General features: G+C 38.4%; 1 protein-coding gene across 19 annotated transcripts in view; it reads right to left on the reverse strand.

Annotated features, from left to right (window-relative positions):
- Positions 1 to 27,170, reverse strand: part of LOC307176302 (uncharacterized protein) — a 619,483-nt gene that overhangs the window by 261,885 nt on the left and 330,428 nt on the right. For all 19 annotated transcript variants that reach the window (XR_013824694.1, XR_013824695.1, XR_013824696.1 and 16 more), the window contains one exon: positions 16,344 to 16,431. Coding sequence is in view for 5 of the 19 variants with exons in the window: in XM_079902283.1 (XP_079758409.1) it covers positions 16,344 to 16,431 (88 nt within the window). In the remaining 14 variants the exon portion in view is untranslated. The remainder of the gene's footprint in view (positions 1 to 16,343; positions 16,432 to 27,170) is intronic.

Raw genomic sequence — 27,170 nt, forward strand, 5'->3', positions numbered from 1 at the left:
GTTGTCCCTCTATAAGCAATGGGTCATTTTTTCTCTGGCTGCTTTATATATTTATCTTTATATTTGGTGTTCAGTGGTTTACTTATAATGTGCCTATGTGTTTTCTTTGTATTTATTCTGTTTGGGGTTTACTGAGCTTCATAAATCAGGAAATGTAAGTCTCATGAAATTGAGGAATTTTTAGCAATTTTTAAAAAATAAAATTTCCGTGTCATTCTTCATTTCCTTTTGTCTGACTCCAATTACATACAGGTTAGACCCTCTGATATGGACCCACAGGTTTCCTTCAGACTGGATAATTTCTATTAATCTATCTTCAAAAAAGAGAAAGACTTTTTTCTTTTATCTTCATTTTGCTGTTAAGCTCCTCCACTAAAAAATTTTATTTCAATTATTTTTAAAATTTCTAGCATATTTTTGTTTCTTTTTTCTGGTTTCTATTTCTTTACTGAGATTTCCAATATTTTCATTCATATGACCATATTTTCCTTTACTTCACTGAACATAGTTATAATATCTGCTTTAAAGTCCATTTACTTAGAATTCTGGCAGTGGGGTTATCTGGGGTTTGGTCTCCATAATTGTCTTTTTTCTTGAAAATGAGAATATTTTCCTGTTTCTAAAAAATACATCAAATAATAATATTGGATTGTATCTTGAACTCTGTTATATTCCTCCAAAAGTTTTGATGTTTTAAGTAGAAATTAACTTAGTTGAACTCAAATTGTAAAGGTTGTCTCTTGAGTAGCAGTTCTGTTCAGTTCAGTTCTTTAGCTATGTTGTTTTAGTCTGCCTAACACTGGAATTGTTCAGCCCTCAGCTAAAATCGTGGACTCCTTTTCTCTGGCTCTCTTGTTTCCAGAAATCTTTCAACCAGTCACTTTTAAATGGCCTTGGTTTCCCTGAATTCTGCCATCATCAGAAGTACTACATATTTCCCACTGGAGTGTTAACTACCCTATATGGCACTGATTCAGTCTTCCATCAAGCTAAAAGCCATAAAAAGTAGAAACTCACCCCACACCATTCCTTCCTCCAAGTTTTATTTACCCTACAGAATTAGCCTATGTTCATTTACTCGCCAGTGTCTTCACGTCATTGTTGTTTTGTTTTGTTCTATTTTGTTTTCAGTTTACAGTTGTTATCAACAGGTCTTTGGGTCCAGTAGGAATTTGCTGGAAGCATTTGCTCTATTTTTGGTTTTTAACTTGGAAAGATTAAAAAGTTGTAGCCTGGGTGGTTATCAAACTCATTTTGAAAATACAGAGTGCATGATGTAATCCATAAAGGTAGATACTGCCACTGATAGAGGCCAACTTCTCATTCATACATTCAAGAGTTATTTCTAGGGTTTGCTATGTGCTAAGGCACATATATGGCCCAAATTAAAAAAAAAATACAAACTCTGTACCCTCAGATAGCTTACAGTGAATAAAAGGGACAAGTTAAATCAAGAGTAATTTAAGTAGTGCTATGTTTCCTGGGAACAGATACAAGAATGAGACTGTCTGGGAAATCTGTTGCTGAGAGGACTACAGAGGATGTGTTCAATCATTATGAATTTGATGTCAACTTTTTAAATTCTATAGAAAAAGGATAAACAACTGGCCCTTTCCAATGATCTTGTACTTCAATATGTTTGCACAGAAGGCCTCATTCCAGTCTCTCAGGAACTATTCCTCCATATCTAGTCTTACTGCTTGATCTCTCTAAGCTTAGTCAGAGCCATCAACGGATGGTAACTGATTACTTATCCACGTTGATGTAACTCTGGAAAACAAGTATATCTCAGACAACTGACAGAGCTGAAAAGATGACTTCAGCTTTAACGTATTTTGCAGTCACCAAACATCCTATTTCCTGGGGTAGAGCTTAAAAAGGTCTCCATTAGTGACAGCTGTTTTTCTGTAGCATTTTGGTATGTGAGTTTCGCAATAGTAGATGCAAATGCATAGTAATTTTGGAAATGATATGAATTCTATAGGAACATCACTACTAACCACAACAACCAATCAAATCAGCAAAGATAAATACCAACCATTCCAAACTGCATCTTAAAAGTAAAGGTCAGAAAAGAAAGATGCTGGATAAAGTATTGTTCCATATGTTGAAGGGATCATATCCTCTGAATTGAGTATAACATATTAAAAAGTTACCATTGTTATTGGCATTAAGCAATAAGACTGGCAAACCCAATATCATTTCAAGGTGCGTATGCCAGGAGGCAAGAGGAGAGTGTGTTTTTTTGTTGGTTTGCGTTAATATCTGAGTCTTGAAATCAAGAACAGTAGTTGATATGAGTTTAAAAGATACATTAAAGTAATGAACCAACTATTGTATCCCAATCAATTCATGCTAAGGAGATTATTCTACAGCAAAGAAACAATAAGAGCATTAAATAGTCTGTTGTAGCATTATATATAATAGCACAAACTGAAGATCCTAAGCTTACAAATTATGGTAAACTATGTAGTTTAAGAATAATAATCATGCAGACTATGGAAGCATGAGGAGATGTTTGCACCACAACATTAAGAGAAAATAGCAAATCACATAATATGTTGAAAATATGTAAAATGGGATTAAATTCAAACATTGGGATACAAATAAACAAGGATAGTAGCATTAAGATGGTGAGACAATGTCTTCTTGCTGCAAACATCTCCTTAATGCTACTGCTTTATATTTTAGAGAGAGATAAAGAGGGAGAGAGAAAGAGACATACTGACTGAAACAAAATTTTGGAGGAATTTAAATTTCATTCCTCTCTAAAATGCACCCCATGAAGCAAAATAAACTTTTCAGTGCTAAGGAAAATAATGGATGACCAATGTAAAAGTCACCTAATTGATGATGATGTTCAATTTTGGCACAATTAGCTCTGTATTGGGATTGGAAAGCACTTTTCTGGCTGTACCAGGAATTAGAACACTTAGTATGGACAACTAGTTCTCTAACCACATGGTTTTGAATGAGACATCTCAGCCGAAGCCTTCAGTAACCTTGGAGTAGAATGAAGTCATTGCAGCAAATGTCAAGATCGGAGCCACTGAACAATTTACTTGTTTATGTCATGTTGCACTATCTCTGGATTGCATTAGTTTCCTTCTTCCCACTTGGAGAGGGTCCTGAGATTAAGCTCCTACATGGAAAAGTAATGAGAAATGGGAGTGGAGCATCCCAAATGGCACCACTGTTATTTTATTTTTCTTGATGGTGAAGCAAATAAGATAAAATGTTCATTTCTGATGTGATTTTCTTAGTGGATCCTGATTTTCTTAGTGGATCCAGATGTCAGGTGCCAATATTTCAGGTTACTGAGGTCTCTGTGTCCTTTACTGCCTTAAATAAAATCAAGACTTGATATCTCACAGAGATGGAAACCCAAAGTTCTCTCCATCCTAACCCTTCCCCAACTATTTCTTGGACCATCAGGGGGTGACTATCCCATTTTCTATAATTTCTTTTTTCTTCTGCTCTGTGTCTTACCTCTTTCTAGTGACGTCTCTTTTTGGTCCTGTAGAATTTAAATGCTCCTCCCTTTCAACAGATTTAACTGAAGTTTTGAAGCAACAGAAATCGGAGCAGGAAACATCTCACAGGTCACCACAACAAGCAACTTAATGTTGGCTCTTAGGCACCTCAATTTATCTGTCTCTGGGTCATTCCAGCTCTTGGGAACTTGACGCTGGCTACTATTTCTCCTCAGTCCACAGCTCCCCACTGTTTTGCTTAGTCTATTTTGTCTATCTTAATTTCCACATTTCTCATCTTTCTGGGCCCCTTCAACCCATCTACTTGGACTCTCTTGAAGTTAAATATTCTTATGTCAGTTTTACACAATAATTTAATTTTTTCTGTATTACTCTTCCACCTACTATGTCATTCCATAAGGTCTCTTACGTAAGTAGATAGGCTGAGAATGTCCTAAATCATCAAGTCCTGGAACCTACTTGCTTAACAGTCTTCCTGCAATCTATCTCTCTTTTTTTTTCACATTTTATTATGAGCAGCAAGATGAAACCAAGCTGAACTTTCAACATCTTGCTTGGAAGCCTGATCAGCTAAATTTCCAAGTTAATTATTTACAAGTTTTGTTTTCCACATAACTTTAAGGCACAATTCTGCTAAGCATTCTGCTACTACATATGTTCTTATTTTACAGTTTTGAAGGTTGAAAATCTGAAATGGTCTTACTGGGCTAAAACTAAGATGTTGATAGTGATGCATATATATTTTTTGAAGTCTTAGGAGACAATTGAGTTCTTTGCCTTTTCCAGTTTCTAAAGGCTGCCTATATTCCTTGGTTTATGGCCCCTTACCATCTTCAAAGCCAGCAATGGCTGGTTGAGTCTTTCTCAAGCTGTAGCCCTCGGACACCGCCTCTTCTGTCTCCCTCTTTCACTTATAAGAACCCTATGATTATATTGGATCCACCCAGATAATCCAAGATTATCTTCCTATTCAAGTCAACTGATTAACAGCTTTAATTCCATCTTCAACCTTAATGGTCCCTTGCCATGTGACACAATATAGTCATAGGTTCTAAACATGGATATTATGGGAGGCCAATATCCTGCTGACCACACTAATCTCTACATAATTTCTAGAAAAATAGTAATTATCTAATAATTGATGGTTATCATCACTATTATTTGATAAATAATTATTGAATACCTACATATAGCAGGTAATGAATTAGAAGTACAGTAGAGAATTAGATATGCATGGTTTTTGATCCTGAAGTTTACAGTCTAATAAAATATATAGCCCATTGGATAAACAATTTAAATACAGGGAGGTTAGGGATGAGGGGTGGGGAGAACGATGGAAACACATAGAGAAAGTACCTAATCTATGCAGAGCTGCTAAGAGTAATTTCAAAAGGTGGAAATATAAAGATTATACTTAAAGGTTAAGTTAGGTAAAAGAGGGCATGACCATACCCAAGACCATACCCACGTGGAGAAAATTAAAGAAAACTGGGGCTAAATAATAACAAGAAAGTGCAGGAGCAGTGGGAGAGAAGTAAGCATAAGCCATATCAGGAAGAGCCTTTAAGTTACATTAAATACTTTAGACTTTATTTTGTAAGCAGTGGGGAGCCCTTTAAGGGATTTTAATCCTTGAATTGATGTGAATAGGTTTCCAATTCAAAATTGTCAATTTAGCTACAAGCTAGAAGACCTACTGAAAATTCTATTACATAGGAAATAATAAAAATATAACTACAAATCACTTGTGTGTGGAAATTTAGAAACCCACTTAATTAACTCATAAATAGAATCAATAAAGATACTACACACCAAAACTTGTTGGATACAGCTAAAGCAGCATTTAGAGGAAACTTCAGCCCAAATGCTTACATTAGAAAAGAGGAAGAGTAGACAATTAATAAGGTACGTATCTAATTCAAGAGGCTAGAAAGAAAATGGAAAAAGTAAAGGAAGGAAATAATAAAGACGTGTTGATGAAGTGATGCTTCAAGGAAAGATACATTTCCTGGGAATGTTGCTAGCTGACTGAATACACGTATCATCTTCTATGATTGCCTAAGCTGAAGAGAGGTGCCTCATCCAAGGTCATACTCCTTGGGGCAGCCCACATCCAATGACTGATTAAAGCAGAGTACATAGACCCAGCCATTTTGGCCCAATGTAGGACAACTCTGCAGGGCCATTTTAGCTCCAGAGATCCCCATGGGGTTGGTGGAGTCTCTGACGAAGCTGGAATTGCTTCTCAGTGTCTCCCTCTGCCCAATCCTGCTTCTTTCCTCACTCCTTGCACAGATGTAGATCCCTAGGTTACTCCCTAGGAAATATTTGGCACACTAAATTAGGAAATATGTATATAATAGCAAGACTTAACAAAGCCAAAGGTGGTTCATTAAAATAAATAATAATAAAATGAATAAATGCCTAGCAAAATTGGTCAAAAAGTGAAAAGGGGATGCTAAGATCTGAAGGTATGTGTCCCCTCAAATTCATATGTTGAAATCCTAATTCCCAAGCTGATGGCATTAAAAAGTGGGGCCTCCGAAGTGATCAGGTCATGAGGGCAGAATGCTTAGAATTGAGATTAGTGCCCTTATAAAAGAGGCCACAGAGAGCTCCCTTGTCCCTTCCACCACATGAAGATACAATGAGAAATCTATGATCCAGAAGAGGGCCCTCACCTGACCTTGGTGGCACCCTGATCTCAAACTTCCAGCCTCAAAAACTGTGAGACATAAATGTCACTTTTTTAAAAGCTACTCAGCCTGTGGTATTTTGTTATAGGAACCCTAATGGACTACGACAAGGGGATACAAATGCAGTTATTGAAGAGATTTAAAAGATAATGGGAATATTAAGAACAACTGTATATTAATGAACATTGCAGTCTAGATAAAATAGACACATCCTTAAAACATGCATAGATAAAAACCCTATAATACATCCCTATAAATGCATAGATAAAAAGACAGATTCCTATAAAACTTATAAAACCTTACCCAATAAGTAGAAAACTTAATTATTTCTATAAACATTAAAGAAATCAAACCAGTAGTTTAAAATCTCATTGCAAAGAAAACATCAGGTCCAATGGTTATCTGGATAAGTTTTACCAAATATTCAAGGGACAAATACTTCTAATCTTAAATAAATTCTTCAGAACATAAAAAGAAAGAATACTTCTAAAATCATTTTATGAGGCCAGAATAATCTTGATAACGACATCTGAGAAAACTAAAAGAATAAAGGAAATTTACAAGCTGTGTCTCTCATGAACATAGCGTAAAACCTAAACAAATTATCAGCCAACCTAATCCAGTAATATATAAAAATAGGAATATATCATGATGAACTTGGTTTTTTTTTTCCCTCAGGGAAATCAAGGTTGGTTTAACATTAGAAAAATAATTAAAATAGTTTATCATATTAATGATTAAAGGAAAAAATCCTATGATTATCTTAATAGATGGAGAATAATTATTTGATGTTTCAATATCCATTCATGACAAAGTTAAAAAACACAAAAGGGAAGATCCGTATCTTGGTAAAGGGTATTTACCAAAAATGTAAGACAGACATCAGGTCAGGAGTTGTTTCAATTACATACATAACATAGTTAGTGTCTTACATTAGGGTGATGGCTTGTATTTGGGGTGGTGGTAGAAGATGGCAAGAAATGGATATAAGGTAATGTATCATCTCCCTGTTGGAAAAGACTCATCATACATATTTTTTGAGTAGCACCTCGCCTGCGGCTCTGCACATAACAGATGTCCAAAACATGCTTATTGACTGATAGATAAAAGAGTGTCATAAGACACTGCCATCATTTCAGAATGGTGTAGCTTGGAGATTACTATAGTTTCCAGAAGATCCTTGTCTGGAGCTGTGCTCTGGTCACAATCCAGCCAAAGTGCTCATTGTATCAGTCACTACACCTTTCACATCCAGCTGCCAAAAACCCTCATTTGTCCAAAAACTCAAACTAGCTTTTTCTAAATTTGTTCTGGATAATTACATTCTTTGAATAGTACCCATAATAACAGATTGCTCTAAATGATATAATTTTTCTTCCAGTGATTAAAAAATATTAGAAAAACACTGGGCCTTAATGGGCATTATGAGATGGAAGAGGCAAAGTACTAGATAAAGCCTGAAGGGGCTGGGCCATTAGTCCTGCCTGCGTTATTAATAACCAGTGATGTCACCTTTGATGGGATTCAAAATTTTAGGCCCTTATATCCTATTCTAAAATGTACTACATGATTTACTCATTATTCAACAAATTAAGAACTTATGCCATATCAGGCATTGTGTTCTTGTCTTTGCTATTTAGGTGTTGGGAAAATCTATACCAATAGGATTTATGAAAAGTGTACTGTGAAAGTAACTTACTATACAAAAACTTGTGGGTTGGGGGAGTGTAAGAATCCAATAACTACTGATTTACCAAATAAGTTTCAATCATCTCTTATGTATTGAATATTTACACAATGCTAGGCTCTAGGGGGATGCTGGCAAAAACAGAGTTAAGTACTAAACTCAACATTAAGATCATGCTCTTTCTTGGAAATATAGAAGAAAAAGAATGGATCCTAGTCTGCCTTAACTATATGTACAACCTTGATCAAATCACCCAACTGTCTTCTTATGAGTTCCTGAAACAGATCTTATAACAAAAACTTGGAGCAATGAGTCTGTTTGGAACTTGATCCCAACTAACAGTAGGAATTCGGAAAGTGAGATAGGAGAAGGAAGACAAAGCAATAAGGAGTGTCAAAATGAGCCATTACCACTGTGTGCCTCTGGCCCTCAGTTCTTCTGGAGACCATCTCAGTAATCCTGTAAAATGCAGCTCACAATTGTCCTGCCAAGAGACAGGGCAGCTGGGATATTTATCCACTAATTCTTTTCTCTCATTGTTTGAGAATTGCCCCTGGCACTTTAAGGCTGCCTTGTCTGTGAATGGAAAAGTACCTGGAGTGAGAAGTTGTCAGCTTCAGGTGAACTCAGTGGTGAGTTTGGGGATGTGGAATAGGAAATCAACAGCATCTTTTATAGTAATCAATGTCAATTTTGATTTTCTGATTTATAAATAAATATTTCTGATACATTACAGGACAGTTGTGGGCATTAAAATGGCCTATATCCATTTGTTTTGAAGAAGAAATGTTTGCTGTAAATGCTTTGGGAAAAGGGTGATAGCTATGAAAATATGCAGCTGTGTGGTTCTCATAGCACATGAATCCTGTGACCTGGGAAACAGGAGTTATAAGCCTGTCTTGTCTTCATAATCTCCTGTGAGCACTGTCCAAGAGAAGATTTTGATAGGGACTTGATGACAGAGGCCAAGTGAAAAAGTCTGGGTTCATTGCAAATGTTTATTTAACTCAGATACTTCAAAAGCATTTATTGGAGAAACATTTGCAGATTCACATCAGATGAATCAACATCCTTCACCCATATCAGAGTGATAGCCTGGGGGAGTGAATTTAGTTAGCTACCCTGTAGCTTACATGGTATGAGACCTATTTGAAAAGCTTTGACAATCCAGTGTCAAGTTCCTATGCTGCCTTTCCCACCCTGGTGCAGGAGGGACAACCTGAGCTGTGTTGGTGAAGGGCAGTAGTTCTCAAATTTGAGTGCTCACCAGAATCACTTGGAGGGCACTTTACAACATAGATAGCTGCGTCCCACTCCCAGAATTTCTGACCTAGCAGGTCTGGAGTGGGGCCCCCAAATCAGCACCTCTAATAAGTTCCCAGGTGATGTTGATACTGCTCTTCCAGGGATCACATTTTGAGAACTAATGCTTTAGAAGAAGCGAGAGTCACATGAACGAGTGGAGGAAGGCAGGGTCACTGAGTACTCTGGTGAGAACTGGATTATAAATCTGCAACCCAAACTCACAACTGCTTGGTCCTCAAAAATGTCACTGCATGTTCATAATCTCAAAGGACATTTCTATTTCCTTTCCATTCTGCATTTTGCCTATCCCTAACCCATAACAACAACTTTACCACATCACAGGATTCATATTAGCTTTCCAAAGCAAGGCTGTGCTTGGTAGAAAATGGTGGATTTCACTAATAACTAGACTTTGCATGGAAGAAATATGCAAGGGTTGAAAATGAAGAAAAGAGAGAAAGAAGAAGCGAGGGGAGGGGATAAAGAAAAGACAGGCAGGCAGGCCATATTATGAATATACTTTATGTTCTAAGTCCTATGCTTTGAATATTCACATACTTTAGAACGTTGAAGCCTCACAAATATTCCGCCGGTCATGTATTATTATCTCCAAGAGGAAACCAAGGTTTAAACAGATTACAGGATTTTCCCAAGTAGATAAGACTTATAAGAGGCACAAGCAAGACTCAAACCTAGAGGCATTCAGTTCCAAGTCTAGCGAAATTTCTGCTGTTCACCACCAGAAAAATTGTGTGTATGTGGAAGGATCACAAATGATTTGGAATTGCAAAGCAAAGTCACATGGGTGAAGCGGTGATTGCCTCAAATGTTCCACCGATTCTTGTATTTAAAATCATAGTGTGATCTACGGCCCTTGTTCCTGGCTCCCGGAACTTGAGATAAATGCAGGGTATCTTGTACAGTGTTGTTACAAAAATGAGGTAACACTGTGTAATCTCACTGCCTTTGTATATGATAATCTCACTGCCTGAGGCTCTCTCCATTCTAGGTAGATGTTATTATGTTGCAGATACACTGGGAATAGTACTCCTGATCAAGGAAGAGATCCCTCAGTGCAGGGCTTCTCAGAATGCCCAGCATTGGTCCAGGAAGATGGACTCGGGGACACAGACCTAACCAGTGCTGAAGCCTAGGGAGACCTCACTCTAGTCTGGATTGGGCCACGATGTAAACCAACAGCTTGACCATTTATGGCACTCAACCTAGAGAAACACTTCACCATTCCATTAGAAAGTGCCTGTCAAATGATGAAATGGTGATTTTAAGGTGGTTATTTTTCTGTTCCAATTTTACAACTTCTACACAAACACCTCTAGATTTCTCTGTTTAAGACAGGCCATTGACAATATTTTATAATAGTCAACTTATTTTGGCAGTATGTAGAGTTCAAAAGAAACACACAAGAGTGAGAACTATAGAGGGGACAGCTTTCACTGAAAGATAGGGATGATTCCTAGCCCTTGACTTATACAGACACGGGATGGTGTCGCTCAGGCACCTTGATCCCCCTTGGATGGTATTAAATCAGAGACTGAACAAATGTTTAAAGGGCATATTGTGGAGAAATAGCCAGAGGAGCTGGGTAAGTGTAGAGCTCTTTGCATCTTGTAGTCTAGGCTGAGTGGCTGAAAACACGGGATCCAAGGAGGAGAGGAGAGTCAGATGAGGGATCCATCACTGACCTTTGGGGATACCCAAGTCATTTACCTTCAGCTACCCCCCATTTCAGATGTAGAACAGGCACCAGTTCAATATGACCCAGACTCTGAAAAGAGACTAGACTGAAACAAGAAACAGCCTCTTTGAACTTGTAGGTAAACACAAACTGCAAAAGTGTACCTTTCCAGTATCAGGCAGTTTTTCTAAGTACAAACCACAACCACATTTAAAACCTAAGTCATAAATGATATTCAAATATGCGGTTCCTTACCTGGTCCAAAAGGAAATTAAGAAGAACATGAAAGGAGATACGAAAGGTAGGGATTTGCAATACCATTTGTTTGAAGCTTATTTGCATAGAGAAAAAACAGATTTGACTATGAAGTCCCTGAAACATGTAAAATAGAATGCCAACCTTATTAAAATTGTGTAATATGATCTGTAAATTAAAACAACGATACCATTTTTTTACGTAATTCAACACAGATTTTTTTTCTTTTAACAATAAGCTCTAGTGATGGTAAACTTAAAATCCGGGTCCACCTTATTTATGTAAATAAGAAGAAAGAATACTGCACACCAACAGGAAGGTGGTATTTAATGAAGAAGTTAAAAAAAATCTAGAACTCCTTCAGTGAAAGAACTCAGACATTAAAAACTGAGTTCCACATAAAACGGCCTTGCTGCTTGAAGCCCAGGCTCTCCTATCCTGGAAAGCAGTCTGTGAACGTGTGTGTCTGTGTGTGATATGCATATTTGTGGCAAAACTAGATGGCAGAGCAAAAAGGAGTCATTTTAGAAGCTGGAGCCCAACAAGCCCCAAGAGGCATTCACTAGGATCCCCAAACAAAAGTATAAGAAACAGATTAAGAAGAACACGGTGCCGAAAAACCAAAACCCGGGGAGCTGGGGGAGAAGACAGAGGGCTCCCAGCAGCAGTGTTTAATGACGGGCTTTGCCAGCTGGCACACCTGGATTCCCACCTATACAACTTACAGGTCATATTGACTAAGAAAAACTATTTCATTTCCCAGAGCCTTGGCTCCTTTATTGGTAAAACAGGAAGAACAATAACCACGTTATGGAGTTATTGCGACATTTAACTGAGATATTTATACAGGTAAAATATCTGGCACAACTCCCTGATGTAAGTGCTTAATAAATGCAGGCTAGTGTTATTGGGAGGTAAACAGAAATGCGTGCAGGGCAAATGCAAACGAAATCCATTCTCTGAACTTTGTTTAATGCGCCACTCAGTGCGTATGGGATAATGTAGGCTGATATTCCTATGTTAAAAGGGAGATGCAAGAGGGAGGAGATATGGGAACATATGTATATGTATAAGTGATTCACTTTGTTGTAAAGCAGAAACTAACATACCATTGTAAAGCAATTATACTCCAATAAAGATGTAAAAAAAGAGGCTCAGATAGCAGGCGTATAGTGTTACTGTGAAGTTGAAATAAAATCACACAAACACGATTATGTAAAACTGGCACATGGTAAGCATGCAACAATTCTTAGGCCTTATTTTTACTATGAAACTATCTCTTACCTTATGTGTGTACCTGACATTAATCACCATGCTAGAAGGACAATGCTATTGTGAATATACAAGTCACAAGAAGGAAAGTAAAAAATGAACAATAAACATGGGAAAATGCCTAACAAAAATATAAATTAAAGCAAAGATACGTTTTTTTTCTACATGATGCAACACAATTTTTTTTTAACTCAATGATAAGCCCTAGTGATGCTAAGTATTCATTAAAATAAGCTTGGTTATATGTTACTGTTGGGAAAGCAGATAAAAATGACCTCTTAGGGCTTCCCTGGTGGCGCAGCGGTTTAGAGTCCACCTGCCGATGCAGGGCACGCGGGTTCGTGCCCCGGTACGGGAGGATCCCACGTGCCGCGGAGCGGCTGGGTCCGTGAGCCATGGCCGCTGGGCCTGCGCGTTCGGAGCCTGTGCTCCGCTACAGGAGAGGCCACAGCAGTGAGAGGCCCGCGTACCGCAAAAAAAAAAAAAAAGACCTCTTAGAAAGTCATTTAGCAATATGTAATAAGAGCCTTCAAGTGTTCAAAATCTCTACCCAGTAATTCCATTTCCTAAGGTCAACCTATGGAAATACTTAAAATACAGGGGAAATATATATAAATGTGTCTCTGTAGTATTTCTTCCAAAAGTAAACAATGGGAAACAACCTATATAGTTAACAAAAGAGAAATAGTTGCTTATGTAGTTTCTACTTTGGCATATTTATTCAATGATTTCATTGAATCAGCTATTGAAAATAATGCCAATAAAAAGTTTAAAATAACATATTAAAAGCTTACACTGTCATGTTAAGGATAAAAGCAGAATATAAAACTGTTTAAATAGCAGGTTCGCAGAATATAAAACAACTTACTAATAACTGAAAGAAAATATACTGCCTTGATAGTGATTATCTGAGTATGCTAGCAATTTTTCTGTTTTTCTATATTGCAACGTTTTTCCATAACAAACATAAATTTTTTTATAACAGTGATAAAAGTCCAATGACATTTCCTTTAAACATTCCAGCAGCAAGATTCTCTAGTGCAGGGGTCAGAGAACTATAGTCCATGGGTCAAATCCAATATGCCACCTGCTTTTGTAAATAAAAGTTTTATTAGAGCAGAGTTCCACTATTTAATTTATGTATTGCTTACAGCTGCTTTTGCACTAATATGGCTTTTGAGTAGGTGCAATAGGGACTGTACAGCCCACAAAACCCCAAATACTTACTATCTGACTCTTGACAGGGAAAATTTGCCAACCTCTGATTTAAAACACTGCACCTCGAAGGTCTGACATAGCCTAACAGCTTGAAAGTTGATGTTTTAACATTCCAGTAGAAAGTGCTTGTCCAAGGATAAAATGGCGATGATTCTCAGGTGGCTGATTTTCCTTTCCGATTTTACAACTGCTACACAGACATGTTTAGGTTTCTCCATTTAAGACAGGCCATTGACAGTATTTGCTATTAGTCAGTTTAGCCTGTAGTATATAGAGTTCAAAAGAAGCGTGCAAAGTGAGAATTCCAAGGAGGACAGCTTTCACTAAAGGATAAAGATGCTTTCTAATGCTTGAATTATCCAGATATGTGACTCTTGCTCGGGCATCCTAGCGCCCCCTGGGATGGGATTACATTTGAGACAGGACAAACACTTAGAGGATATGTTTCAGAGAAATAGGCAGTGAGGCTGAGTAAGTACTGCACTCTTTCCACCTTGCTATCCAAGCAGAGTGATTAAAAATATGGGATCTGGGGAGAGATGGGAGTCAAAAGCAGGATCCATCACTGACCATTTGGGATACCCAAGTCATTCAACTTTGGCAACATATCCACAATCTGATTCTGTACCTTTTGTTTACATATACCATAGAAAGGAAGCTCACTTCTTTTTCAGGCAGCCCATTCTATAGCTGCCCTTTATATATAAATATCAAAAGAGCTTACCTTACATTTTTGCACCCCTTAACCCTTGGCACGATATTGGGAAGTTGCAAGAGATTTATGTTCTCACTTGTAATGATCAAAGGCCATTTAAGCATTACCTCCTCCTCCCTGTAGCTCCACCCACAGGGCCTGCACTGGGACTTGGAGGTATGTGAGAAGAAGAACATAAATGTTTCTTAGCTGTCGGTGTCTCTCCCTCTTTGGGAACATCTACTGTTCTTCCTGGCCTGTGCTAAGCAGAATCCAAATGTTCGGCAGAGCCTATGTGATCTCTTCTTTAGGCCTGTCAGGTCTTCCACAGTTGCCTAAGGTAAGACATGCTAGTCCATCTCTTAAGTCTCTCAGGTCCCCCACTGGCTATATACCTTGTAGCCTTTGATGCTGTGGCCTTCTAGCTCTAGCCCACCATCCTCGGTGGCTATTTGTACTCAAGGGACTCCTTTCTTTGTTCTTATTTGACCTGTGGGGCTTCTCACATCCTCACTAAATGGTGGGGGTGGAGGATGCTTTCTCTGTCGCCCTGTCACTCTCTCATTTCTTCTCACCTGCATAGGTAGACACCAGTGCAGGGTAAGCAGCCTAAGCAGACAGTCAAGATTTATGAGTGGTTCCCTTGGATCCACTCCCTTCTCTTGGCTTCAGAAAAGTATAAGAAGACTTCAGTGTACATTCCACTAGCCCAACAACTCATGACTCTGACAAATTTCCTCCTTCTTTTACCACTCGCTCAAAGTGTCTTTTTCACACTGATTGATATGGGAGGTAGGTGGGGGTCTGGGGTGAACAAGCAGAACTACATGAATACCTCTTAATAACCCCCCAAGGGAGATTTCTGCCTGTGATTGTTTGTGGCTCTACACAGATGTTTTGGTTACCTAATGATTCCTTAGAGCTCTGAGTCCCAGTCATAACTTTGGAGCAACAGCCAAATCCCACTCAACAGTTTGTTACACAGTCATTGACTGGCCTTATCATGGTTAGCTAACATGTGTTCTAAGAAGTGCAGTCCCAGGAAATGCTTCACCTGGAATTCCCTTCATGAAGAATCACTGTGAATACAAAGGGCTTTGACAAGTCTCATAGTTTAGCTTTTTTAAAATGAGCACTACTTTACAGTGTATAAAATGTTTTCCTTTATATATTTCTCTCATCCATTCACCCACTTATCCATTCAACCATCCTACGTTTATTGAGTACCTGATCTACCCAAGGTTTGCATTAAATGCATGTTTTGGAAAAGTTATCTGTAATCTCATTCATTCTTCACAACAGTCTTTGGAGACAGATGCAGCAGATAATCTACTATTTTTGTATTGCAGATGAGGGATGTGAAGGTCAGAAATGTTGATTACTTCTTCCAAGGTTACACAGCTATTAAGAGAGGGGATGGATTGGAAGAGGAGAAGAAGCTGGGACTTAATTAGCATTGTGACATCTTAGACTACTCAAGAATATTTAGGAACAAAGCACATCTACAAGGAAGGAAAGTATGGGAACAAATTCTGAATTCTAACACAAATCTATCATTAGGATTGAATGCCAGGACTACATCAGATTTTCAAATATAATTGTGAGGCACTGGTCTGCATATTGCAGTGACACAACTGAGTAAACATGGATGGAGTCTCATTTCAAAACTCTTCAATTCTTCTTTCTTTTAAATTTGATAATGTGATTTTAAATGCCAAAAGTCTCATTTTGGACACTGGTTAGACTGGCAGACAAGCCAACGAATGACAAAGAATAAAATTGTTTAATTTGGCCAAACAACAATAGACTGTCTCTAGCAGTGGAAGCCTAGCTGGTGTCGGGTTATTCTGGATTCAGTGAAAACCTTTGTCAAAGCATCTATCAGACATAGGAGAATTCCAGAAACTCCATTTGAAGTGTGAGTACTGGAACTCAACAGCAAGGGTTGGGTATGTCTGGAACTGGAAAATAAAGTTTCACACAATACTAAATATAACTTCCTGCCAGGCAGGTAGGAGCTACTCACCAAACTGTGATGGTGTCAAGATCCAAAAACCATGAATAAGGCCGATGTTTTGACAACTGAAATTGCTTTCAAGACGGGTAGACCTGCCCTATTTCAGGGGAGACAAGAATTGTAGGAATTCGTTAATTTCCTCTCACCTCCAAACTTTCCAAACTTCAAATATGGCAAGTTCATCATTTACTTTAGTATAAATTGAATTTAAACCAAGATAATGAAATTACATCTTTGGCTCACAGCAGACTTTTCCATGAAAAGAAAACTTGGAAAATCTATTTGCCAAGACAACTTAGAAAGAAGTAAATAGGAATGGTCAGAGGAAACTCAGTGTCATCAAACAACACAGACCAGACAATGCCTCTTAGAACTTCTACTTTTCCTGTTTTCTGTCAGGTAGTAAAAGGCCTGTCCTCTTCCTTGCTGTATTACCAGCTCCCAGGACAGTGCTGTGTCCTGCACATGAATAAAGGGACTCTCAAATCATACCTGCTGGAGCCCATGAACAGGTAGTTCCTATTTCTTAAAGTAGCAAAATTGTTGGTGTGACTGAGACGTTCACATTCACAGGGTAAATATGTAGCCCTGAGGATGAAATCAAGCGTTCTTTATTTCTTCAGAAATGAAGTTCAGAGCTCCCCAGAATGAAAGCAGGCAAGTTTCTCAGAGTTTGGCAAAGCTGAACCTTGGCAAAATTGTGAGGTATTCATTTTGGCTACATTTTTTAGGAGGCCTTGTGTCCCCAAGTACCTAACTTTGGTATGATATCCTTCTACAGCTCAAGGACTGGGAAATGCATTACCTCACTGTTTCCTGGAAAAATCCTGCTTCTCATTCCTTTAGAGCCTTGCTGACTCATGGTTTCAAGTTCAAGAGTGACACAGAGCTGGAGGAGATAGCCCACATGATAGGCAACAGTGTCAGGGTGACAAAATTAGGTAGAAAAATCAGGCTGAAATATCGTACATGACATGGAGGATGATGCCCCACATTCTGACTTAAAAATTTCATGATTTGATGTCAATGGAGAGACCAGGGTGGTTTGCAGATTATGTTAAAAAAATCTAGAAGGAGGAGAGGTAAGGTAAGTATTGTACTGCAAGTTGACGCTGGGCCAAGAGTGCAATGTAACTTAGTAGACACGGGTGGGGGTGGGGAGGTGGGTGGCTCTAGAAAGAAATACTCGGGGACATTCAAAGAAATTGAATGGTCATAACATCACATCACATCACATCACAGGAACATCACAAGCAAGTCTGCTATGCCACTTCCTGTGTCATTTAATATCTCTAAGCCTCAGGGTTTCCATCTATATAATAGAAATAAGAAAACCAACAGTGCCTTATTCCCAGTGTTATAATGAGGATTAAATGACATAATGCAATTACAAGTTGTTCTGATCATTAGTGTCATTTTTTAACTGTAACAATAATAAACTCAAAGTCTGAAGAATATTGGGACATTTTGAAGAGTACTGAAAGAATGAAGATGGATACAAAAGTTTCAGTTTCATAGAAGAACTTGGTAGAATATGTAAATTATAAATACAAATGTACATAACACAAGTTGAAAATGTGCATCAAGCTGGACTTTCTGTTTTGAACCAGGGATCTCATTCTTTAATAATAATTCCATCAGAAAATTTCAATATTAAAGTTATGGTTGGCAACAGAAATTCACAGATATTTGGTCATTCAATTTAATTTTTCTGTGTTGTGTTTTGCAATAAAACATATACCTCTCTGAAATACTATAACAGGATAAAGAAAACCATCAGATTGGGCTATATTAAAATACTCTAAGTTGCATTAATAAAATCATATACTTACCTCAACAGTATAATAATTAAGTACCTAATAGCCTCTCATAAAATCAAGGAGGGAGAAAGAATATGTTTACATTCTCCTATGGTAGGAGTTGTTCTGTAATTCCTTCTAGGAAATGCTTCCCGCAAGTCAAGCTAGACTTTTTGATTGGATGGGATTTTCCCTGGACACTTCAGATGGATCTCTTTCTCACCAATTTTGTTCTCATGTGTTTGCTGCCTGCAGCTGATGTTCCAACAGCCATGATGCCTTTTTTTTTTTTTTTTTTGCGGTACGCGGGCCTCTCACTGTTGTGGCCTCTCCCGTTGCGGAGCACAAGCTCTGGATGCGCAGGCTCAGTGGCCATGGCTCACGGGCCCAGCCGCTCCGCAGCATGTGGGATCTTCCCGGACCAAGGCACGAACCCGTGTCCCCTGCATCGGCAGGCGGACTCTCAACCACTGCGCCACCAGGGAAGCCCCATGCTGCCTTTAGTCTTTGGGCCTTTCTATCACCAGACCCCTCCGACCTGGAATGTTCTTCTCCTTCCCTTTTCCTTTATCTCTTACCCCCAAAGAGAAACTGTATGTATGTATTTTGTAGTTGACAATTGTTTATATATTTTATTTTATTTTGGGGGGGATTTTTTTTTTTTTTTTTGCTGCACTGCGAGGCATATGGGATCTTAGTTCCCCGACCAGGGATCAAACCCGTGCACCCTGCAGTGGAAGCACTGAGTCTTAACCACTGGACCACTAGGGAAATCCCACTGTCTATGTATTTTAGACATAGAGGATCTGAACTAATTTTTGACCATTGGCTTTGCTGCAGAAATACTATAAAACAGAGTTTCAGGGTCTTAAACAATGAAGATACAACTTCTCACTGGTGTGTGGGAGCCTGGGGAAACTGACCATTTCCTGCATGTAAAATGGCATATTATTTCAGGGAGAGCCCCAGGAGAAAATCTTAAAAGCACCTTTCAGCCAGAAGTTTCGAAGCACTTTCAGAGCATGAATACACGTATTCTTATTCATAAAACACACACACATCTATTGATGCTGATCATTATAATCTTTTCTTAAGCATTCCTCTGTACCCACACTTGCTGATGCATTTTCTCAATGGAGTCTAGCCTTCCTTGTGGTCTCAATTTCTGGGCTGTAACTCAGTAACTCTACACTTCAGACTGTGCTTTGGCTGCCTTCAGGAACAGCAATGTCTCTGTTCAAATCCAGAGAGCATAATGAAACACTGTCTGTTAAAATATCAAACATGAGAGGTTTCCGCTAAACTAATTGGTAGGGTAAACATTTTGCCTTCGTCAAGTGGCAGGGCTCAAAGTCAGAAAAATGGAAACGGGCTGGGGTGAGCAGGCAGGTCATCTGAATGGGGCTGGACGAAAAGTTTGCTACAAACTGAAAACCTTCAGTTGGGGGCTTAAAGGAAGATACTGTTTTGGTTAGTTCCACAGTCTAGGAAGGAGAAGCAGATTAGGGCTCAAGAGACTTGAAGTCTAGACAAGATTCTTCCACTAACCAATCTTGACTCAGTTTACCATTTACTGTCAAATTATAATACTGTTGTGTATACAGACTCAAAAAAATTCTATATAAAGCTCAGTTGAGGCACTAAAATAGATATGAAAATGCAACTAAGTTTTAAAGCAGTGGTTTTCAACCAGGATAGAAGTAGAACACAATTGAGTTTACATCAGAATATTTTTACTAAAACATATGCCTCCTTCACTGCCCCTTTACCCTGGCATTAATTATAATTATCTGAAACATTATATGCCAGTGTAACCAGAAAACAACAATAGCAACAACAACAATGCAGCCACAAACTATTTATCGAGTGTACCCCTGGCACTGTACCTAGCACATTTATGTACTTTACATCACTTAATTCTCATCACAGCCTCATGAGCTGTGCGCTATCATCATTCCCCTTTCACAAATGAAAAAAGCTGAGCAAATGAGGAAGTGTGTGTAACTAACTAACTATCCCAGTTATATGGCATCACTCTGTATACTTTAAAAATTGGGGGAAAAAATAATCACATTTTTCATTTGGGAATCCCATACCAGAACAATTATTCCAAGGCTCAATGTCCATCCCCTCCCCCTCCCCGAATCTCCTCATCTTCTTCTGTCAGTTAAAAACCACTGAGAAGTTTCCTTTACCACAACCTCTTCTTAAGATTAGGTCTGATTTTGGCTAATTTCAATGTATAGATAATTTAAATTAGTGTTTTAAAAGATACAGTAGCAGTTCACTGGAGTAGGAGTTCATAGACCCAAACTTGGCAACCCTCATCTACAGACTATGTGAGCTTCAATGGTTCACTTAATCTTCCCGAGCCTTGGGGTTTCCTCTTCTGTAACATGAGAGGGCTCAGCTAGATGGTCTATAAGCTCTTTCCCCTACAATTAACATTATCTGTTGGCAGGTTTGTCTTCTTGATCCAGATGTTAGGAACTATTCTGTCCCTGTTAAAGGACAATATTGGTAGTAGGATGGGGCTGGTGCTAGCAAAGAGATTTCCAAGCACCCTCACGATCTTACGAAGTCATGGTTTTCATGCCTGCTTATGTATCAGTAGATCATAATAAAGCAATCAAATAGGAATGACAGAAAGATTCAATCAAAGAGTAAACTATAAAAGAATAATGTGAATTCTAGTACATAGTTATCTAACCTCTATTATTTTCAAATTCATCTGTAAATCTAAGATAATAGTAGTGCCCACTTCTTTGGGATTTTTCAGAATAAGATAATACACCTAAGCTATGATAACATGATAGGTAAAATAAGAATAATATGTCTGTGAAATCAGTCATACCCTCTTCCCTCCACGTGCTCTGAACCAGCTGTGTGAAAGAGACAGTGGGCCATTGCTAGTGAATCTGGAATGAAAACTGATTAAACCCCAAGCCAAAACAGGTCCCCATCCACTTCTCCCAGATTCAAATGAATCAAGACGGGCAAAGCCACTAATCATCATCTGGCCTGTTTTACCACAGGAAGAAGCTCACAACATACAACTGAGACATGAACAACATGCCTTGTTCTTGACAAGAGTTGGCTGGATATAAAAAAGATCGGAGAACAGAGGTGCTCTCCGTGTTCACGGCTCCTCTGACAATCTCTTCAATGCCAATCTGATTACACGTTCTGCATTCCATGGAGAACAGTGAGTAGGCGGGGAAGAGAAAAAACAAAAACAAGGATTTTCAAATGTTCCTTATTCCTTCTGTTCCAAGAAAACAGAAGTCCTTATTTTATGGATCTACTCAGAAACACTGTAAAGGAGTGAATGGAATCCTTCACAAACAATAGTACTTACCTCACCAGATGTGTCCTGACATTTGTATGTGAAGTACAGGGGAAGTTCTTTTAACTGACTTCTTAACTGACCTCCAGTCTCACTCCTTACTCTCTAAGCTACTCTGATTAATCTGTAATAATCTGATGCTGGTTTCTGGTAAGCCAGTTTCAGGTAATCCCTTATACTCCTTTTTTTAGCAGTTAAATTTTATATGTGCCCAGAATCAGTTGTATTGACTTTTAGAATAAACGTTCTAATTGAATGGACTGATCAATAAAGAGCTATGTAAACACATCAGATGTGATTTTGTAAAGGAAGAGGGTTTTCTTCAACAAAAATAAGTGAATATTTTGGAAGAGGTGATTAAAGCCAACTTCCCCAAAGTGGTGTGTGCAACATTATTGTAAAAGATTAGGGAAGGACTTCCCCGGTGGCGCAGTGGTTAAGAATCTGCCTGCCAATGCAAGGGACACAGGTTCGATCCCTGGTCCAGGAAGATCCCACATGCCGTGGATCAACTAAGCCCGTGCACTACAGCTACTGAACCTGCACTCTAGAGCCCGCGAGCCACAACTACTGAAGCTCACGCGCCTGACCCATGCTCTGCAACAAGAGAAGCCACTGCAATGAGAAGCCCACACACCCCAACGAAGAGTAGCCCCCGCTCACCGCAACTAGAGAAAACCTGTGTGCAGCAACGAAGATCCAACACAGCCAAAATAATTAATTAATTAATTTTTTAAAAACGATTAGGGAAAACTTAAAAATCTAGAGGAGTTTGCCTTCAGATTGCTGTCCATGTTCCTTACGTTTTTCTCTCCATTCAACTGCAGCACAAATAGAAATCTAATAAATGTATTAACAGATTATGGATGTAGCTTATGAAAGAAAGATGACAGAGAAGTCTTATTTTATGGACTCATACCTGAAGGCAAGGCCTTAGCCCTTCGTTGAAAGACTGGTGAAAGATATGTTGACTTATATGTTTGAAGTTAATTATTAAGATCTATTTGTATTTTTATGAATCATTTAAGAAGCCTTTCACTAAGTGATGCAAATCAATTGTAAAGTGAAATTATAAATATCGTAGTTCCAGGGAAGTGACATGCTTGAATCATATTCAAAGACTTTACAAAAATCTGGCTTAGATATGTTAATGACTGAAAAAGAAACAATTAACCAAGGTCATGATATCACAGAAGATTTAAAAGTGGTTGATTTTAATCTCCAGGAATTCAGAGAAACCCTTTGGAAAATTCATGACCCCAGGAATGTTTCTGCAAAAATGAATCTCATTTGATTATGCTGGAAAAGTTCTGATTTTTTTCAGATAAAATGGCTTCTACTTTAGTTTTAGCTGGATGCTTGGTGTATATTAAGCCCTTAACAGTGATATGTATTTATATATGAACATATTACTATTAGGAGTAGTACTTGTTGCATTTACCTTTGCCCTCTACCTAAATGTAGTTATTAAGGAGCCAGTTTACCATTGTAGCTTCTTTCTTTACATGCATTGCTCCTATAAAACAACCACTGGTTATTACTGACTGCCCAGAATAAAAATGTTCCCTTATAAATCTATTTTTTCAGGTGAATGATCATCCAACTGCTTACCTAATCTTTCCCCAAGTGCTCATGTGTCCAGCAATGAACAATATTAAGAGTTGACCTGATGGCCCATCACTTAAGCTAAGCTGCCCCATATATCCAACTAAATTCCATAAATATTTGATGGGACTCATTCATTCAGTTATTTGCTAGGCTCTCACAATTCAAAAAGAAAGTGGGAGGAAAGGAAGAAAGGAAGAAAGGAAGGAAGGAAGGAAGGAAGGGAGAGAGGGAAAAGGAAAGGAAAAGAAAGGGAAAGCAAAGAAAATTCCTATCTTTCAGGAGCTTATAATTGAGCTAAGTACACCAGCATAGAAATGAACATCTTTAATTTAGGGTTTTACGGAAGAGGCAGTATGAAGTGTCAACCGAGAAAGTTGCCCACGATTCTGATCCTGTCTAGAAGTTTGGGAAGAAGGGTAGTTCGGAGATGGGCCAAGATTCTTTCAAGAAGAGATTTTGGTTGTTTGTACTGGGCCTTTAAGTATAAGTAGAATTTTGACAGATTAAAGTCAATGAGGAAGAACATTACGTATCAAACAGATCTGGGAAAGAATAGGGAATACAAGAAGAATGGTTGTTGGTTTGATGTAACTGAGAAGAAAGCTGTGTGTGCCTGAACTGAGAGGACAGAGGGTAGAAGATGGATCTAAAAATGTATAGTATAAAATTTAGTATAGTATAAATATAGGTTACCCTAAATGGCTCAGTAAATTTCTCACTGAAGAATTTGGTTTATTACCACAAGCTAGTGGTTCTCAGAATGTGTCTCTAAACAAGCAGGATCATCAGCACTTGGGCACTTATAAATGCCAGTTACTAGACCCTATGCCAAACCTACTGAATCAAAAATTATGAGCGTGAGTTCCAGCAATCCATGTTTTAAAGTGTTATCCGGGTGATTCTGATGCAAATTTGAGAGCTACAGGTATAGCAAAAGGATTATTTATAAAATATTAAATAAGGAAACAGCAGGATCAGATTTGCATTTTCAAATGATCACCCTTTCTCCTGGTAAAGAATGAATTGAAAAGAGCAACTCTGGAGATCCCTTAAGGCGGGGATCCCCAACCCCCAGGCCGCGGACCGACAGTGGTCCGTGTTCTGCTAGGAGCGGGGGGCCGCACAGCAGGAGGTGAGATGCGGGCAAGCGAGCGAAGCTTCATCTGCCGCTCCCCACCGCTCGCCACCGCTCGCCACCGCTCCCCACTGCTCGCATTACCGCCTGAACCACCACCACCCCCACACCCTCCGTGGAAAAATTGTCTTCCACGAAACCGGTCCCTGGTGCCAAAAAGGATGGGGACCACTGCCTTAAGGGGCTTTTGCTGTAGTAAAAGGGAGAAACAATAGAGTGGAGGAGGGGGATAGGAGGGAAAGAAAGGATTGATGGTGTGTAGTATTCAAATCTATCAAACTACATCATTAAATGGGAGTGGAAAACTGAGGTGCTACAGAAGATGGAAGAGTTCAAGTTGAATTCTTTCCCCTAGTCTGAGGGATTCAGTAGGTGGTGGCACCCTTTCGGGAGCTGCAGGTGGAGGAAGGGAAGCTCCTTCACTTAGGCAATTATGCAGCTTTTCATCAGGCTCACGAGGAGATGTACCATGAATAGAAATCTACTTCACTATACTCATTCATTCATTCACTCATTCATATAGGCAGCATTAATTATCCATCATGTGTCAGGCGCTTTGATGGTCACAGAGATAGAGAGTTGAATCAGATGTCCCTCTCCTCAAGGAGCTTTTGAGCAACCTCAAAAGACATATATGAGAGAGAAACAGATACATAGTACAGAGGGGACCAATCCACTTTGGGACAACTCCCATTTGGACTGTGTGATTATGCTCCCATTCTTGCCCCTTGCTGTTTACCCAGCCCCTCCTCTAAGTTAACATCTCCTCTCAGGTTCTTAGAAGAGAGACCATGCCTACTGGGAGTTAGATGAGTGGGCATCAGACACTCAGAGAACTCTCAGCTTTCGTAAGGCCAACAGTGACATCTTACATAAGTGAGCTTTGCATGAGTCCACATATCATAAGTTTGCTTTGTACTTTCACCATAATAAGTTCTTCTTCACCCCTTAAGGATGTGAAATGGTAGAAAAGAGGACCGGAACTTGCTCAAGCTCATAGATTAAATCTTGGGCAAAATGGCAAACTCTCATACGTGCTTGGAATTTATTTATAAGCGAACAAATGGAAAGATCCAGCATAGGACCACAAAATCAGCCCAGGCTTCTTCTGGTTTACAAATCTTAGACAGAACTTTAGTAAAATATTCTAAGCACTTTAGAATATTATTCATTCATAAATCATAGCAATATTTTCTTAGATCAGTCTTCCAAGGCAAAAGAAATAAAAGCAAAAATAAACAAACGGGACCTAATCAGACTTAAAAGATTTTGCATAGCAAAGGGACCATCAACAAAACAAAAAGACAACCTCCTGAATAGGAGAAAATATTTGTAAATGATGTGACTGACAAGAGATTAATTTCTAAAATATACAAATAGCTTATACAGCTCAATATCAAGCAAACAAACAAACAATCCAATGAAAAAAATGGGCAGAAGACCTAAATAGACATTCCTCCGAAGAAGACATACAGATGGTCAACAGGCATATGAAAAGATGCTCGACATCACTAATTATTAGAGAAATATAAACCCAAACTGCAGTCAGAATGGCCATCATCAAAAAGTCTACAAATAGGTGCTTCCCTGGTGGCGCAGTGGTTGAGAGTCCACCTGCCGATGCAGGGGACATGGGTTCGTGCCCCGGTCCGGGAAGATCCCACGTGCCGCGGAGCGGCTGGGCCCTTGAGCCATGGCCGCTGAGCCTGCGCGTCCGGAGCCTGTGCTCCACAACGGGAGAGGCCACAACAGTGAGAGGCCCGTGTACCGCAAAAAAAAAAAAAGTCTACAAATAACAAATGCTGGAGAGGGTGTGGAGAAAAGGGAACACTCCTACATTTACATTTATTTAGAATGTAAATTGGTGCAGCCACTATAGAAAATAGTATGGAGGTTCTTTACAAAACTAAAAATAGAGCTACAATATGAATGTATATATACCATTCCTGAGTATATATCTGGAAAAACTGAAAACTCTAATTCAAAAGGTACATGCATCCCAATGTTAATAGTAGCACTACTTATGATAGTAAAGACATGGAAACAACCCAAGTGCCCATCAACAGACGACTGGCTTAAGAAGATGTGGTATATATACACAATGAAAAATTATTCAGCCATAAGAAGAATGAAATATTGCCATTTGCAGCAATTATTATACTTAGTGAAGTAAGTCAGACAGAGAAATACAAATATTATATGATATCACCTGTATCTGGAATCTAACAAATAATACAAGTGAATATTTATACAAAAGAAAAACAGTCTCACAGACATATAAAACAAACTTATGGTTACCAAAGGGGAGAGGGAGGAGGTGAGGGACAAATTAGGAGTATGGGATTAACAGAAACAAACTACTACACATAAATAAGATAAGCAACAAGGATTTGCTATGTAGCATAGAAATTAAATGCAATATCTTATAATTAATGGAAAATAATCTGAAAAGAATATATATATATATACACACACATATATATGTATATAACTGAATCATTTTGCTGTACACCTGAAACTAACATAATATTATAAATCAACTATACTTCAATAAAAAAGATGTTCGTACTTATTAGCATGAAAAGATCATGGTAAGTTGTAAAGTGTGAAAAAATCAGATTACAAAGCAGACTGTGTAGATATATACACATATATATGAGGGGATTAACAATGGTTACTCTTAAATGATAAATTACTGATGATTTTGTTTCCTTCTTTATTCCTTCCTGTATTGACAGATTTTTTCACACTGAGTAAGCAATATCTCTATAATCAAAAGAAGCAGTCGTTACTGTTTTGAAAATAAAATGCCTTAATAACTTCTAGACATATGTTTAAAAAAAGAAGAATGGAATAAAAATAGTAAAAGGTCCATTATCAAAAGTAGAAAAAAATGAGAATCATTTCTCTTTATATAACATTATCATATAATCTCATACAACTCCCAC

Source organism: Stenella coeruleoalba (genome assembly GCF_951394435.1).
Source record: "Stenella coeruleoalba genome assembly, chromosome: 17".
Lineage (NCBI taxonomy): Eukaryota > Metazoa > Chordata > Mammalia > Artiodactyla > Delphinidae > Stenella > Stenella coeruleoalba.